The following is an 18,810-nucleotide window of genomic DNA, read 5'->3' as shown; positions in this document are numbered from 1 at the left end:
TCGGTTGAAATTTAACGTCACACTGGACAGCGTCAAATTTTCTGCCCTTTAACTTTTTTTTTTTTTCAGTTTCGATTAAATCTAGTAGAGTAATTTAGGGTCAGACGTGAATTAAACTGTTTACTTTTGAGAACAATAGGATAAATGTCAAGGTAACATGGCATGGTCGACATAAACAATTTTAATCCAGTTTGAACTAAAGTTAGTGGAGGGGTTCATGGTCATGTTGGGATGGAAATTTTCAGGTTCAGGAATACTCGGTCAGAGGTAGAGATCACAGAGCTTGGCATGGGCGTTGCGTTCTTCTCCTTTTCGTAATCTTCTCCGGATGATTTTATTCATCTCAAGAGAGAGCGGATTAGTAAGAGCCTTCATATCCCTTCACCACTACACCGCCATGACGTTGAATAACTTATGAAAACCTTTGGAGTTTTCTTACATAGAGGGTTTAAAAATCAGTAAATAAGCATAAACGACATTTCATAAAATGCATAAAGATGTTGGGATGACAGTGCACCAAAACATATGAACAAGATCGCGGCCGTAAAGTGACATGTTATCTCATCCTTCCATTCTTCCTACTCCAGTACGTGATATTATGGTGAAGTATAAGTCCATCCGAAGTGTTATGATAATAGTATGACTACCAGCCATGCAGTACATGAAGATGTGAAAAGAAAAGATGTAGAGATGGGATTCCATATCGTAACATTGCATCGGCTTTTTTTTTTTTTTTTTTGAAGGGGGGGGGCGTACTGCTATCCTTACATATCCATATTTATTATTATCAGATTTTTTAAAATACTTGATTATTTTATCATTTCATTCTGCTGTGTTTTTACAGGTTTTTCCTTTTACCCTACGACTGCGCTACCCAGTTTACGGTATATTTTGGAGGGCCTGGATACATCCTTCGTCACTTCCTTCGATATGAGTAGTCTTTCATTAGCTGAAGAAAATCAAGTAGGAGTAGTATGTATACACTGAAATAAGAATCCCAATGAATTCAAGCTGTCAGGGTGCTCGAAGTTTAACAGAATCATCTGATGGCAGCAGGAATATAATCGTTGGTCCGCCGTCGTAGTGATGGATTTAACCACTTTAGTTAATCATTTGGATTGTTTTTGCTGCCTCCAAAATATTATTATATAGGCTAAGGACCCATTTTCTAACGAATGGCAGGATATTGCCTCCATTAATCATTTCATTCGAAGCTGTCCTTCATAAACTGAGTAACATCGTCTGGACATAGCAGAATTATAAAAAAAGAAAAGAAAAAAAAGCACCGGATTCGAAGGGTTAGGTTACTCTCTTAAACTCAATAGAATTGTCTGGCAGCAGCAAAGAATATCATGAAAGGCATGTCGTCATAGTGAAGGTGTTGACCACTAGCAGGATGTCACTAAGTTTTTCGTTGCTAACATCTGACAGTTTATTTAACTTGGGAAAGATTTTTCGAACCGTACGGGTTGGATGTTCCTTCACTAACCACTGGAATATAAAGGTCCTCTCCTAAGATTAATAAATAAATATGACAGCACAAGGACAAAAACACATCTTAGTTGGGGTGAACATCTTCAGTCGATGGCTGATTTTTATAACACATTATTGTTACTTCTACCAGATGATTATTTTCATACAGCATAGGAAAACATGTTATTAGCTAATGGGATCAAACCCTTGCTAACCCTTCCAGCAAACAGCTGGGTCAGGAAGTAGTGGGAACAAAGCAAGAAAGATGTCGTTGAAGTTAAAGTGCTAAATCCTTAAGCGGTGCCTCTTCCCCCAGGTACTGCACCACCGAGACGTCCTTCACCTGCCAGAGCTTCGAGTGGTGTTTCGGCGACAAACTGTGCCACCTCCACTCCGAGCACTTCCTTGACGTTGTTGATGATGGCGACTACCAGACCGGCACCTCATGCATCCACTTCTCTAGTAGGTCTCTTACACTTCCATTTACACCATAGCTTACACCATCACTGACACCGTCACTTACGACATCACTTATCTACTCTTACCGACACCAACACCCACACTCTCACGCCACCTGCACCATCGTTTACACAGTCACGCAACCACCACCCTTACCATCACTCATATTACTATGACCAACACTACCAACATCACCAACACCACCACTACCTACACCACCACCCACAATACCTTCCACACCACCACTACCTACCTACACCACCATCCCGCCATCAATACCCATATCACTCTCACCACCACTGTCGACGTCCATATCATTCACATAACAACCATCAACACTCATACCGGCAGCACCATCATCCACACCATCGCAACCACTATCACCATCCACATAACCACATCCACCTGCCATACAGCTACATATACCACGAACAACTGCACCACACTATCCAGATTATCATCCCCACCACCGTCCACATCATCACAAGCACCACCCACACAAGGACCGCTACCCACACCACCCACACCAGAACCGTCACCATCCACACCACTACCAGCCACACCACAACCCATAGCACCACTTCCATCCACATCACGACCTCCATACACACAGGCACCAACACTCTCATTACCTGCACACCCACTCACACCACTACTTACGCCACCACTGCCCCCACCACCACCAATCACACAACCACCCACACCACGACCTTCATACCAGCACAAACCCTCACATGATCAAAACACACACACACACACACACACACACACACACACACACACACACACACACACACACACACAAAACAACGACAACAACAACACCCAGGCTACCATCACCCCGAGCACTACCCAAAGCATAACCACCCATACCACATCATCTCCACCCACACCACACCTCCACCACACAAACACGGTACCATCACTCACACTACCACCCACACCACGACGTCTACTACAACCACCTACTCTGTTACCATTACCTCACCACCATCCCCACAATCACCCTCACCCATACCACACCTTCCATACCACCACCAGCACTCACACCACCATCATCCGTACCACCGCCAGCACTCACACCACTTTTAGCACTCACAGCACCAGCACCCACACGACAAACACCTGCACTACCACCACCCACACCACTGCCACCCACACCACTGCCACCCACACCACTGCCACCCACACCACCTCCACCCACACTGCTACCACCAACACTGCCACCACCCACACCGCCACCACCCACACCACCACCAGCACACCCAAAAACCACCACCTACACCATCACTTACACCATCACCACCATCACCCACTCTGTCATCACCCACACTGCCACCACCCACACCCAGTCCACAACCCACAACCCTGTCATCACTACCCTCGTCACCACTTACACAACACAAACCACCACCGATACCCCCATCTCCACCACCATCATCCACACCACCACCATCCACACCACCACCCACACCAGCATCTACACTGTCCACACCATTACCACCATCACCACCATCATTCACGCTGCAAACCACACCAAAACCACAGTCATCACTACCCTCACTGTCCCCGCACACCACACACAGAACTGTCATCACCACGCACACCACCACCATTAGCCACACCACCACCACCCCACAACAACAAATATCCACACCAGCACCCACGCCACAACACCACGACCACATACAAAACCACCAACTACAAAACCACGCTACCATTAACACCACTATCCACATCACCACAAGCACTCATTACGAACATTCACTTCATCCATCTCTGCAGCAAATTCACTGAGATTTCCCATTACAAAGCCTTCTCTCACGTTTATTTATTATATGAAATTGGACCCACTTTTAAGAACCACATATGAGACAAAGAGTGACGTACCACCAGACGAAAAGCACGTAGGGAACTTACAGGAGCGAAAACACTCTCCCTTCTCTGCAGACAATATATCAGATCAGTGATGTCCTGTGCTTCACCGGCATAGGCTCCTATCCTACCACGCCGTACTTATCACTGGCTGCACCAATACCACTCTCACAGCTCACTTACATTCCCTGTTAGAGAATGTCTCGATATGAAAGGCACATAGCTCTTCACGACAGCCTAAGCTAACACATTACACCCCTGTCAATTTATGACAACCACGCAACACCACTAGGCACACAAAATCGTTAGGGTTTGACTGATAAGCACTTTTCCCGATTACCGATTACCGATTAATCGGCAGTCAATAATCGGCCGATTATTAAGAAACTTTAAATCTGATTAATCTTCATGAAATTATTGGTAGCACAAAGTTAAAGAAATCACCCTAATGTTATTTACGACTTTGTTTACTACCCAGCTGCCATCTCGTGTATGGAGAGCAAATATATAGTTTTAGCCATTTGCCACACTTCTATAGTCTAGTTTTGCTTTGTTGCAACATCTCGTTCTGTGCATCCTGGTTGTAACTTGTTAGAATTTGTCATTTTTTGTTCTTGTGGTGATCCTAGATGCTACTGGTATCGACAGTGTACAAGCTAATAAACATTTGTATAGGAACTTGCTTGAAATAAATGCTTTGGAGTGGGTATCAGTATTGATATCATCACCATACTCACATGCTGACATTATTACATTCTGCAGGTTAGCATAAAAGACAGAAATAAACTCTTCAACTGCTCAGCCCCAATTAATCAGTTAAAAGGCCTATTAGCGATTAATCGGCAAAGTGGCCGATTAAGCCGATTACCAATTACCTGCCGATTAATCAGCCTCACCCTAAAAATCATCCCTATACCAACATTACCCCTGCACAATTGTTGACTCTATACAGGGGTTTTATCCGCCCCTGTGTGGAGTACAACTCTCATGTGTGGGGAGGCTCCCCACATACAGCTCTTCTCAATAGGGTGGAGTCAAAGGCTTTTCGTCTCATTAACTCTCCTCCTCTTACTGACTCCCTTCAACCTCTGTCTCTTCGCCGCACTGTTGCATCTTTATCTCCTTTCTATCGCAACTTCAATGGTCACTGCTCCTCCGAACTGTCTGCATGCATTCCTCTACCTATACGACGGGCACGTACCACCCGTCTAGCAGCAAACTCTCATCGCTTTTCTGTCCAACTCTAATGCTAAAGTTAACCGTTACTCCCAGTCCTTCATTTATGCAACAGGTTAACTCTGGAACTGTCTCCCTCTGTCTGTATTTCCTGCTTCCTATGATCTCCAGTCTTTCAAACACATTGTGTCCAGGCATCTCGAAATGATCGGATCTTGAATTTGGCTCTCTCTTGTATTTTGTTTTTCTCTTGGATTGAACAATAACTGCGGGCCCACGGCCTTTAGTTCTTTCTTCCTAGCATAAAAAAAAAAAAAAATCCCACTTCCAGAATTACCTCCCTAACAATAAAGAAACACCTGCATACCCAGTTCACGCACAGGGCAATGCAACACCTTGATCAGAACATTGTTCTACAATCGCCAACTCCCGAGGCCTAACCATCAGATATATCCTTAAATAGAGCTAATCGAGTTCACAGGGCTTTGTGCAATATGGCACTCTTCCCGTAACGCACAATTTTCGGCTGGGCGGATTCAAGCAGCCCTTGACTCCGTCCACCAATGGGCCTTGCAGTGGGGATTTAAGTTTTCCGTCCGTAAGTGTGCCGCTATAGTCTTCACTAATCGTAACGTACCTAATTTGTGCTTAACTTTGGATAATCAGGCGGTACCTTTTCAAAATTCTGTAAAATTTTTAGGAATACATTTTGATCGTAGAATGAATTTTAAACTTCACGTTAATACTTTGCTTGCTCGTTGTGATAAACCGTTAAATGTCCTCAAGTACCTAGCGGGTACTACCTGGGGTGCCGACAGAAAATCTTTATTAATGGTGTATAAGTCCCTTATTCGATCGAAGCTAGACTATGGCGCACAGGTGTATGGCTCGGCATCCGATGCCACGCTGAAAGGGTTGGATGTGTTACAGAATAAATGTTTGCGAATGTGTCTTGGAGCCGTCCAGTGTACCCGTGTGACTCGTATGGAAGTGGAGGCGAATGTGCCTCCCCTCCGTATTCGCCGTGACCACCTGGCCTTGTCCTACGGCGTAAGGACATTAAGGAAAAGTAATATCGGCAATGTGGCCTGTACCCCCCTGCATCAATACCACCACCTTCTGCGGGGGGTGCGTCGGCCACTTACCGTTCGCCTCCACTTACTGACTCAGGAGCTTGGTGTGGACCCCAGTGACTATGACAAGTTGGTGTTTAAAAAGATAGCGCCTTGGGAGCCACCCGGCTTTACAGTGGATGTCTCATGGCTCGCAGCACCAAAGGCCAAGGCGCCGGAGGCGGAGGTCCACCACTTGTTTCGTAACATCATCGTTCGTCACTTGGGTCCCATCAATTGTACACCGACGGCTCCAAGTCGAGTGAATGTGTGGGTGCAAGTGTGTGGTCGACTGAATGTGCACTTAGGTATCTGTTGCCGACTCATACATCTGTGTTTACCTCCGAACTTTTTGCTGTTGACAAAGCCATAGACTATGCTCTCAATTCTAGGCATGACTCATTTGTCATATTTTGAGATTCAAAATCAGCTTTCAGGCAATTGCATCTTGTACTACGGACTCTCACGAGATCAAGGGCCGCATCGTTAATAAGTTGCATTCATGCAACAAGTCATTCACGCTGATCTGGGTGCCTGGTCATTGTCGTATCTACGGCAATGAGCAGGCTGACTTACTTGCAAAGTCGGCTGTAGAGCTCGAGGAGACTTGGGACGTTCCTCGTGATCTACGGTCGAGTCTCTCTCTCGGAAAGAAATCAATAAATCTTCTGTGGCAAGGTCAGTGGACCAGACTAAATATTCCGACCTGTAAGCCGTACCTGGGGTACTGGGACACCGCCAACCGCCCCAGTCGCCTGGAAGAAAAAGTGTTGGCACGGTTACGGCTCAATTTCACCATTTTAACACATATGAAACCTTATATGGAAAGACGCTTCCCACCGCACTGTGACATCTGTGATGCGGTGTTATCTATCAGTCATATCATCCTGCGCTGTCGGCGATTTCTTCGTGAACGTGCTTCACTTATAAATTACTGCGGCGCAGCAGATGTCCCCTTCACCCTGTCCACTATCCTGGGTGATGGGGACATTGTTATGACTGATAAATTGATGGCTTTCTTGAGAGAGACCGGACTGATCAGAGTGATGTGACTTTTTTACTGTGTGGTTATGGTTTTTATCAACGGTAAATATGTATATATTGTAATATTAATTACGGTTGACAGTTGACATATTTGAAATAGTTCCTCCTTCCACTGATCTATTTCTAATATTGATGTCCCCTACATTAAGCCGAGTTCCTCGCCTGACAGTCACCAGCTGATGAATGCAAGTGTACAATATAGAAAGGTATTGGGCACTTGCAGTCGATGGTGGTCTGCTGGGAGAGGTTCTTCACTTATTGTACAAATTATGTAAATACATTATACTATCCTGCTTAAGTTATTCTAATTAGGGCCGACAGCTGACGTATATGGAAATGTTCCTGACTCGTCTGGTTCCCTTTCATATATTGATGTCCCCTATATTAGGTTGTGCCTCGACTGACAGTCACCAGGTGATGAGTGCAGGTATGTCCTGTAGAAAGGCATAACATATCTGCAGTCGATGGTGCTCTGTTAGTCGAGGTATTTTTATCATTAGTTTAAGCCTAGCTATTTGTCTCTGTAGGATTTAGTATAGGTTAGCGATTTGTCTGGTCTTTAGATTAGTTTTTCTTTATAATATAAAGTATTGAAAATATAAAACCAAGAAAAAATTTTAAAAAATAAAAATACAAAAAATAAATCAAATTAAAATTATTATATATATATATATATATATATATATATATATATATATATATATATATATATATATATATATATATATATATATATACGTTTGGATGAAAGTGTGTCTGTATGTATGCATGGAAGTGTGTGTGTGTGTGTATGTGTGTGTGTGTGTGTGTGTGTGTGTGTGTGTGTGTGTGTGTGTGTGTGTGTGTGTGTGTGTATGTTTGTATATATATGTATGTATATATGTTTAAATGTATGTACATATATATATCCGGCCTTAATAACCAAGGGCTTCGGCCCCAATGGTTGATAGGCCAGGAAAAAAAAAAACACAGGGCTAGGCTTACACCCGGACATCACCCAGCCATCTAAGTTAGCTTAGATCTGGGTCTGATGGAATCACTGACGACACACGTGCTTACCTCGTCTAAGAGGCCAACACAGCATAACACATAATGGACCAATGCACAGCATATGCCACACTAAGACGTAGGTACAAGACTGGCGGTAAAGGGACGCTATTGTACAACCCCATAGGGGGGACTGCTTATCAGCGGTCGACGGGTCTGCTTGGTCAGGTGGACCGGATGTATACATCATCAACAGCAGCAATAACAACAACAGTTTAAACTCCTTTAGTCAGTGGATGCACTGTATAATAATTCCAAGCTGTTCTTTATTGAGATTAAGTGAGGCTGTTCGAAGTCAGAAGGATATATATATATATATATATATATATATATATATATATATATATATATATATATGCATCCGGTCCACCTGACCAAGCAGACCCGTCGACCGCTGATAAGCAATCGCCCCTAAGGGGTTGTACAATAACGTCCATTTACCGTCAGTCTTGTACCTACGTCTTAGTGTGGCATATGCTGTGCATTGCTCCATTATGTGTTATGCAGTGTTGGCCTGTTAGACAGGGTAGGCACGTGTGTTGTCAGTGATTCTATCAAACCCAGATCTAAGCTAACTTAGATGGCTGGGTGATGTCCTGGTGAAAGCCTAGCCCGGTGAACTCGATCAGCTCTATTTAAGGATATATATATATATATATATATATATATATATATATATATATATATATATATATATATATATATGTGTGTGTGTGTGTGTGTGTGTGTGTGTGTGTGTGTGTGTGGAGAGAGAAAGAGAGAGAGAGACATTCAGTATGTATAGGTAGATATTATTTCATTTCTCTCACCTGCCACCTTCCTTATCCCCTCCGTGCCCAACCCCTTCCTCAGGCAAGACGGACCTTTCCTTCACCCAGTACCCTAACCAAGGCTGGCCAAACGACAAACACATCTTCGTAAGCAAAGAGTCTTCTGCTACCGCCTGTGCTAAGCGCTGTATTGAAGGTAAGACGGAATCTGAGGCTTTAAATATTTGGTTCATATTGAGTTTTCTGTGTGTGTGTGTGTGTGTGTGTGTGTGTGTGTGTGTGTGTGTGTGTGTGTGTGTGTGTGTGTGTGTGTGTGTGTGTGTGTGTGTGTGTTTAAGGGATCTGTATTTTGGGTTGCGAGTTTTGGTGTCATCTGTTGAATTTTCTGTCTTTTGAGGGTGTTTGGTGAGTTCTGCATGCATCAAAAATATGTTTTCAGTGTAGTGTATTTGTGGTAAGAAAACCCTAGAGAAGAGAAAGGAATGGTAACCCAACTTCTCATTCTTTCTAATCTCTTCTTTATCTTTACCTTTCGTCTCCGTCTTTCCTCCCTCAACAGAGACAGAATAATTATAAGAATGACGGGTCTGGCCTTAGTATCGATGCATTAAGAGTCGCAGGGCCGGATTACCAGCTATAAGCAAAATGGGCAACTGCCTACCAGGCCACGGGCTGTCACAGGCGATCCAGACTGCCAGAGCGGAATAAATATACGCTTTGGGCGTCCAAATAAGGGCCATCACTCATCAGGCCACCAAAAAGGCCATTATACGCTAGATCATGCCAAAATTTCACTGGAAATAGCGAAAAAAAAAAAAAAAAGAGAGATCTATATGTTGCAGGCCAACCGTCAGCACTGCCTACCAGGCCACAGCAGGTTTAATAGTGTTGTAATTATCAACCTAGAAAAGACGAAGCTTTTTGTGTGGCCTAAATGATGACTGAAAGGACCTGTGAATTTTTTTACTAAATGAATCTTCGCGTACTGTGTATATGGATATTCATATTTTACAAGTAGTGGTCTGATCTCAGTGTTGTGAAACGTCATGTCAATATAAAGTATTGGCATGTTCTGAAATTCTCTCATTTGTGAAAAAGAATAATCATGTCCATTTTCTTGTTATGCGTTGTACAAGTTTTGGGATGCACTTTTTTTTTTTTTTTTGTTTGTTTTTTTGCGTGGTAGTGACTCGTGACTCATACAGACCACAAGTCCAAGGTAAAACAATATAACTGGTCACCGAAACAGAGATTAGGCATTAGTTTACTACTTATCATGATACTGGCTACACTGTGTCAAGTAGTCTTCCACTTCGCAGAAAACAGGCAGTTAATAATTTACAGCATCAGAAATTAGCTTTTGTCATTTTCACTGCACATAGTCATAACATAATCACTTAAATATGTGAAATTCAGTGCTATAACGGCGCACAAGGAAAATGCCCCTCCAAACTATTCTAAGAATGAAGCAAAAAATCAGGGCGCAAACAAGACAGCTGCTACCTCAAGTCCCGTCCACACTATGGGTCATGTCGCGCACTCTGTGCGTCATGTTGTCCAACTCATGTTGCTAAAGCCCGTCCACACTAGGGGTCATGCCGCACTCTGTTGCGCGTCATGTATCCCAAATCGTGTTGCTGTTGTCGGTGATGTCCACACCAGTACAGAGTGTAGCGAGCGCCAGGTACTATTGAGCTGCGAGAGGAGGAGGATGAATACTTACAGTGCAGCAGTTCAGGAAACTATGTTGAGCATTGTGGCACTATGAAAAAGAATTGGAAAAAGATGTGGTGCAAGCAGTAGCTGTCTTAACGTAATTTCAGAGTTAAGCTAGATTGCTGCTGCGGGCATCGGGGTGCGCGCTCTCTTCACGAAATGCCAGATTGCCAGAACCGCACGGAACAGACCCTCCCTGGCACGAAAACCCTGGTTGGGCAACATGACGCACAACAGTTTGTGCAACAAGAGCCCTAGCGTGGACGGAGCTTTATATTAAACTGCAACAATTGCCACCCTGGCAAGTTTACCCTTAAGATGATCAAGTTTAGATCGTTTTCTCTGATGCTCAGAAAGGAGAAAATAGAATTTACAGGACGAAAGCTTTGGTGATATTGGGAGACCGTAATGGTCATATAGGAATTTTAGGAGAGCAAACATGGACACAAATGGAAAAATGATATTGGATTAGATGAATGACTATAACTTAATACTATAAACTGTGACAAAAACTGCTCTGGCATGTGCACATGGAATAATGGAAATCAGAAAAGCGTAGCAGACTTCATACAAATAAACAGAAAAATGTAGTCACTATAAGTACATAAATATAGATGAAAATCAGGAGGAAATATATATTACAGACCATACCCTACTGAAAGCATGATTTATAATACCAAATGAGAGAGAGAGAAAAAATAATAATAACTAGGGGAAGTGGGAATAAACATATCACCTACTGTATATACTATATTACCGACATTGATTCACCCAAAAAACTATTCAGAGACAGTAGACCAACACATAGGTGATAAAATAGCCACAAGCATGGGACAGACAAATTAGATTAATAAAGAAAAAATATATGCAGACAAAACACTTAGGATCACAATTAAAAGAAAAGCTGAAAGGAAAGGAAGCAAAATTAGGGAGCCCATTTGGATGAACAACGAAATAAGAAAATATGAAAGAAAGGAAACGACAATAGACAAAGGAGAAATACAAATTATTAAAATGAAACCGAGAGACTTTACACTATGTATATGAAACAAAAAAAAGAGAGTACAAGATCTGATCAATGATGAATTGCATTAACACGAAGAAATAATCACAAATGAAAAAAACAGGATAAAGTAGGCTAAAGGGGAAAAAAATAGGAAACAGTGAACAAAGTCATAAGTAAACTAAAAAAAAAAAATGATTATAAATATATAACAAATAAGGATGCAAACTAACAGATGAAAAGGCAAGCGAGGAAGGAAATAAGTTCTGGGAAAAGGTACACAGGAAACGTGAGAAGAAAATTTGTACTGCCGGGAATGATACCAAAAAAGGAAGAATATATATATGATCTTGAAGACAAAGAAAACTGAAACCCAGAAAAACCGCAGGAGCAGACAAGAAACCAGAATAAGCCTGTGACAAATCCGCAGACGTAGCAGACAATGACAAATGCACAGACATTAAAAAGTTGTTTGAAAAAAAATAATCGATGAAGGAGAAATAAAAAAATGCACCACAACTGCTAGAAAAATGATAGAAAAAAATCAACCAATGGCAGAAGAACTAAGACCAATAGCATCAACCAACATATTTTACAAAATGCTTATGCCAGTAATAGGAAAATTTATAGATCAGCACATTTCCACAAACAACGAAGACAAAGACACACAAGTAGGTTTTTCAAAAGGAGCACAAACAGAAGACAGCTTGCTGGTAATGCAATATTGTATCGACGAACGTATACAAAAAGGTAGGCCATTAACAGTTATATCAATAGAGTAGTCGAAAGCCTTTGAATAAGTAAGAAGAGATAAACACTAACAGCATTAATAAAGTATAGAGTGCACCCTAGAATAATAGAGGCTGTTGTTAATTTGTTACATTCCCATCCCACATTGCCACAGGCTCCAACAGCAGTAGTTCAGTTTAGGAAGGACGTTGCCCAGTAAGTTGTTGTTCTTGTGGTCAGCCCTTCGCTGTACGGCACACAAGATCAGCTCAGGGGGTGTAAATAAACACTGGCCTCATAGTGTGCGGCCGCACTTGCTCGAAACATGTGTTGACAACATGTTTCAGATTGTGCCCGGAACAATGTTACAGACATGTTTGAAACACAAGTGTCTCGAACATGTTGGCAACTCTGCTGGAACCATGTCGGTAGCACAGGTGTGGACGAGACTTTGAACTGCGGACATGCATCTAACAGCAGTAGACCATTACCTGCGACCGTGATACCATATGAAAATCTGTCTTTGACATCCTGAAGAAATTACGAAATTCTGAAGTATCCTCCACTTGCACCAGCAGCAGTCCAATGTCATCTCTAACGAAGTCATTTACAAAATGATGTCCATCACCACAAGGATTTACCTTACGTGATGGACACACCCAAAATCGCCGACGAGCACGTATTTTTTGTCCCTGCTGTGCACATAATACAACCGTTGCTGCTGCGGCAAGTAAGGCGTCCTCCCTCATCGCCATATTGCTGGATACTGTCTCTCACAAGTCTGGACCGCACGACTACTTCACCTTTGTTTCGAACATGTCAGTGACTTTCTCGAAAACCATGCTTGTGACATTGCCCATAAAATGTCTGTGACATGTTGCTAACATGTTCGAGGCATGAATCTAACATGTCACGAGCAATGTTTCCGACAGTGTTTGAGGGCAAGTGTGGCCTCACACTTAGGTTCGCTGTTTTTATTTTCCAAAAACTACAATTAATCCTTGCCATCTTCACTGTTTTCACAAGTACCTGAGCTATACAAACTTCTCTAACTGCACTGACACTGAACTATATTCAAACTGAACTGAAATGAAACTGACTCCCCAGGCTCTTCCATCTCCTTATATATCCTTACATTACACTCGAAGCTTCAAGTGTACACTAGCACCTACAGTTTGTACACTAGCACCTACAGTTACCAAATCAGAGACATGCAGAATATCCAGAGATTTCATGTACTGCATAACACTCAAAATTATTTAGCATACAAACTGAGATAAAAGTACATAATTTAACAATCACAAATAAAAACAATACAGAGAGCCAGAGCATAAAATTTAATGCATACCTTTACAAAATACCTCCGCTCACAAACAGCAGGCTAGTTGACAACACTGACACGCAACAGAAACTGCAAGAACCACCGGGAACCCACCAGTACTGCCTAACTAGCAAATCCTGCTTCTCATCGCTTCCCCCTCCCTAGACCTTTGTCGTCTCGACAAAACTACAAATGTATACAAACATGTCCTTAATTCTAATGAAACATCTAATTATACACAAAATAATACTTCAGCTTATCAGATCTTCTATGTCGCTTCTAATGACGTCCCTGCTCCTCCACACAGTCCACTCCTCCTGGAATGTCTTGGTCCTCTTCCACATTCACTTCTTCCCTCAGGAAACTGTCACCATCTTCTTGTACTTCAGCTTCATGGTCCTTCTCAACATCCTCGGCTGCGGGTGAGCACGATTCCTCAAAGACATCCCAGCTGTACTGCCATAGACGGTTCATGTGTACCACCTTTGGGCGAGACTTCCTGCCTCCTTGAATCCGGTACGTTGTGTCTGAGAGGCGGCCCAACACAGTGTAAGGCCCCTCCCACGGTCTCTGCAGCTTTGGTGACTGTCCCTTCTGCCGCTGATGATTGTACAACCAAACTTTGTTGTCATCCTTGAGGCTCACCTCACTTTCCTTGGCATCATACTTGCACTTCATCACTTTGTAAACTTAAGAGCTCCTCGTGCTTGATGATGTACCTCAGCCACTTTTTCCTAAAGATGCTTTGCATAGCTGGAGGTGTCTGAAGGCAGCTCTTTACCAGGTGGTCTTCCCATTAACAAGTCAACAGGTAAATGTAACTCATTGCCCAGCATCAGTTTTGCAGGGGTGTAGCCGGTAGATTTATGGGATGCAGACCGATATGCCATCAGCATGTAGGCAATTTATGGTCCCATTCTGTTTGACTCTCTATGTTGTATTTGGCCAATTCTTGTCCCAGGGTCCAGTTGAATTTCTCCACCATCCCATCTAACTGTGGCCTTAGTGGGGTTGCCCTGGTCTTCTTCATCCCCAGTAACTTGCAGCACTGATGGAATTCAGCAGATTCGAAGTTTCTGGCCTGGTCTGAATGTAGCTCTTGTGGCATCCCAAAATGACAGGAAAACTGGTCAACCAAAAAGTGAGCAACAGTCGCGGCATCTTGATCAGCAATGGCGTAGGCTTCTGGCCACTTTGTAAAGTAGTCTATGGCCACACATATATACAGGTTTTCTCTTTCGGCAAGTGGCAGAGGTTCAGCAATGTCCACCATGACTCGTTCCATCAGTGCACCCACTTGGTACAGCCGAAGAGGGGCGCAATCATGTTTCTTGGGTCCCTTCTTGGCACAGCATACATCACAGGCCCAACACCAATCTTCGACGTCCTGATGCATGCCAGTCCAGTAGAACCTCTGTTGCAGCCGATTTAGAGATTTCTTCACTCCCAGGTGCCCACAAGCGATCTCGTTATGGGACTCATCCAAGTTCTCGGGCCTCATTTTCTTTGGAACCACCAGTTGCCAATACTTGCTGAGGCCATCTGGTGTCTCCCACTGACACTTCAGTAGTCCATGGTTCAAACGAACAACGTCCCACTGACTCCAGTAACTCCTGGTCACAGGGCTGAACCTGGAAACCTCTTCACAAGATTGCCACACTGTACTCTGCTGCAGCCACTCTAGCACTGGTTGTAAATTTGCATCCTCCATCTTGATCCTCTTCAGGTCTTCTTCATCTAACGCTGACCCTGTCACTGCAGTACGGCTGCATGTCTTGCTACGATCTTGTTTTTTACTACACTGCAGGCACTCTGGGTCACAAGGCCGACGACTCAGGCTGTTAGCATTGCCATGTACCCGTTCAGGATGGTGCTGCACTTCATTGTTGTGCTGGTCCAGCTTCCCAAGCCAGTGTGGTAGTTGTCCTTCTGGATTCTTTAACCCGCCCCATCCCGACGTTTTCTGGGCAGTGGTATGCCCCAGTCTTGACATTTTTGGACCTTTTTTTTTTTTTTTGACTCAAACATCCGCTTTTGGTGAAAACATCAAAAATTCATAGAGAAATCGCTCACCTGAGGTTTAAAATACTCGATTTAGGTACGAGTACTTCCTTACCTGACTGGGTTTTCTAACAGGCTGGCACCAAAGAAAACGAGTTCTATGGGAGGGTAACTATTCTATCCACTCATAAACAGTATTTATTTACTTGGTACGAATTTATATGTAGTACAAGAGTATATTGGTTTTCAAACAGTAATATAGGCATTATAAGCATTGTTTCACTCACTAACTCATCACCATTCATGACTTTTTTTTTCCCGCATTACCTGATCATTATTTCTGACTGTTTCTTCCTCTAATGCTATGTAAACTTTGTCCTCCACATTGTCATCGATTGGGGAATCACTCTGGCCCTGAATGTCTTTATTGGCCAGGTCACTGGTAACAGGTGAATTGCCGAGACAATGACGTGCAGGGGGGGGGAGAGGTTATGCGGTGTAAGGCATTGTCACTGCTTGGCATCTTGTAGAGGAATAGAGGAAGGTGTCCCGTGTATATGTGCCAAAAATCACTTGCGAAATCACTCGCGAAAATTGAAAATTGTGCAAATTAGGGACCTTGCAATGTTGCCGTGTTAATTCACGTTGCCGGGACATGAGTGCACATCATGTGCGGACGTTAATTCACGTCACCGGGACGGCGCGGGTTAATGTCTTCAGCCACTTCAGTGCTGCATGGTCTGTCCTGATGATGAAGCAGAACCCATACAAGTCGGGATGGAAGAAATCAAGGCTCTTCATCACTTACGGGTCACACAGGAGTTCTGCTTTGGTGGGCTGAACTTCTTCCTGTGATACATCACCACATACTCCTTGTCATCCCTCTTGTGCAACAGGACCCCACCAATACCATGGTCACTAGCATCACAGTCTTGAATAAGAACGAATGGCTGACTGATCTGGACACGGTATTACTGGATGGCTTGCCAATGCATGCTTGAGTTCATCGAAGGCCTTCTGAGTCACTGCAGTCCACATAAACTTCTGCCTCTTCCCTAACAACTTCTGTGGAGGTGAGGTGCAGCTATTGTTGCAAAGTCCTTTACAATATGCTGATAGTAGGTACACAAACCCAGGAAACTACGTAGCTCCTTCACACAAGTTGGAACTGGACAGTTTTTCACAGATGTCACCTTCTCTGGATCAGTACGGATGCTGCCCTTGCCTACAATGTGTCGCAGGTACTTCACTTCCTTCTGGAACAGGTAGCATTTCTTGGGGTTCAGCTTGAGATGTGCTGCTCAGATCCTCTTGAGCAACTCTGACAGCCTCTCCAGTTCCTGGTCAAAAGACCATCCAAACACAATTACATTGTCCAGATAAATGAAAGCTGTCTGCCAGTGCAGACCTTCCAGTACAAGATCCATGAGATGCTCAAGAGTAGGTGGGGCATTGCATAGGCTAAAAGACATAATTTAAATTGCCATCAATCCCACCCTTACGAAAAGGCTGTTTTCTCCTTGTCCTTCTCTGCAGCCTTGACCTGGCGGTATCCTGCATTCATATGTAGGGTGGAGAACCACTTGACACCTGACAGAGCATTCAACGTGTCATCAGTCCTTGAGAAGGGGTATGCATCCTTCACTGTCATTTCATTCAGGGGTCGATAATCTACACAACACCTTACAGAGCCATTCTTCTTCCCTACCAGAACCTCTGCTGATGCCCAAGGACTGCTGGGCTTTTCTATCATTCCTTGACTTTGGAGATTCTCTGTCACCTTCTTCATTTCATGCTGCTGGGCTAGCGTCATCCTCTGTGCTGGCTGTTTTAATCGGGCGGTGATCCCTGTTGTTCACACAATGCTCCACCAGATCAGTGCACCCCAGGTCCAGGTCTCCGGTGGAGAAGACATCAGCAAACTCCATCAGCAGTTGCCTCAGCTTCAGCATTTGTGAGCCATCCAGGCAATGACAACTCCTTGAAAATCGGTCTTGTAAGTGGTCTGGCAGATATCCATCTTCTTTGACTATACTTCTTTTACAGGCCTTCCTCTGATGATGCTCAGGGTCCACCACTTGGCACCGTCCCACAATTTCTTCCTTGTTGATCATCCGTGGCTCACAGGAGAAACTGGGCACCTCAGCTGGCACTTCATCTGCACTTGTTTCCACCAAAGTTCTCCCCACCATCACTCTGGCCTTTGTCTTGCACCGTACATCAGGCTGCACTACCCCTAGACATCTGTCAAAAGAGCCACCCATCTTGCACTGGAGCAATATTTCAGATTTAGGGGATATCACCGTAGCATGGAGTGCTGTCACCTCGACACCAGAACTGGTACGCCTCACTGCCATGACAGAAATCGACTTTCCTTGAACCTTCAGATTCATGAAGCAGAAATTCAGTTCACATCCCATGGACATCAGATAATCCAGACCAAGAAAGCAAGGATCCTCCATCTTGGCTACATAGACTGTAAGTGTGGCCACTTGCCCTGCCATTCAGTCTGAACAACCGAGGGTCCCCTCAGTTCTGTGTGGTGCCTAGTTACGCCACACAATTGTTCTGATGACTCAGGCAGATACCGATGATGTCACACATCAAGCCTCACGAAAGACTGCTCTTAGGCTGAATCAATCGTCAGGGAACACTTCCTATCTATTCTTCCATCTACTTGCACATTGTCGACCGCAATTCTCATGCATTTTCTCAGTGGTGGGGATACTTGGGAAAAGTTGGCTGGTGGTTGCCCTTTAACATCAGCCTCCACTAGTTTTCTGCTTCTTTCTGGTCTTCTGCAGCCTTCTTCTTGTCCTCCTTTTTCTTCTTTGAACACTCAGAACTGAAGTGTCCCACCTCACTACATGTCCAACACCTTTTTGTTACAATTGTAGATTTCCTTGCATTCCTTTGTTCTTGCTCCTTCTTCCATTTACAACAATCCTCCTTCTTGTGTCCCGGCTTCCCGCAGAACCAGCAACCTCCTCTGGTCTTCTCCTGTTCCCTTTTCCACTTTTAGCAGTCCTCTTCCCTATGTCCTGGCTTTTCACAGTACCTGAAACTTCCTTCAAATTCGTCCGC

At 43.8% G+C, this 18,810-nt stretch overlaps 1 protein-coding gene across 1 annotated transcript in view; it reads left to right on the top strand.

Moving 5' to 3' along the window:
* Positions 1 to 18,810, top strand: part of LOC145399103 (uncharacterized) — a 172,696-nt gene that overhangs the window by 136,793 nt on the left and 17,093 nt on the right. Inside the window, exons 21-23 of the mRNA XM_080271849.1 lie at positions 1,790 to 1,935; positions 8,248 to 8,349; positions 9,039 to 9,152. Coding sequence (XP_080127975.1) covers positions 1,790 to 1,935; positions 8,248 to 8,349; positions 9,039 to 9,152 — 362 coding nt within the window. The remainder of the gene's footprint in view (positions 1 to 1,789; positions 1,936 to 8,247; positions 8,350 to 9,038; positions 9,153 to 18,810) is intronic.

The sequence above is a fragment of the Coenobita brevimanus genome, chromosome 47, assembly GCF_032717465.1.
Source record: "Coenobita brevimanus isolate Jiangsu-jjx chromosome 47, ASM3271746v2, whole genome shotgun sequence".
Taxonomy (NCBI): Eukaryota; Metazoa; Arthropoda; class Malacostraca; order Decapoda; family Coenobitidae; genus Coenobita; species Coenobita brevimanus.
This window is presented reverse-complemented; position numbering and strand designations above follow the sequence as displayed.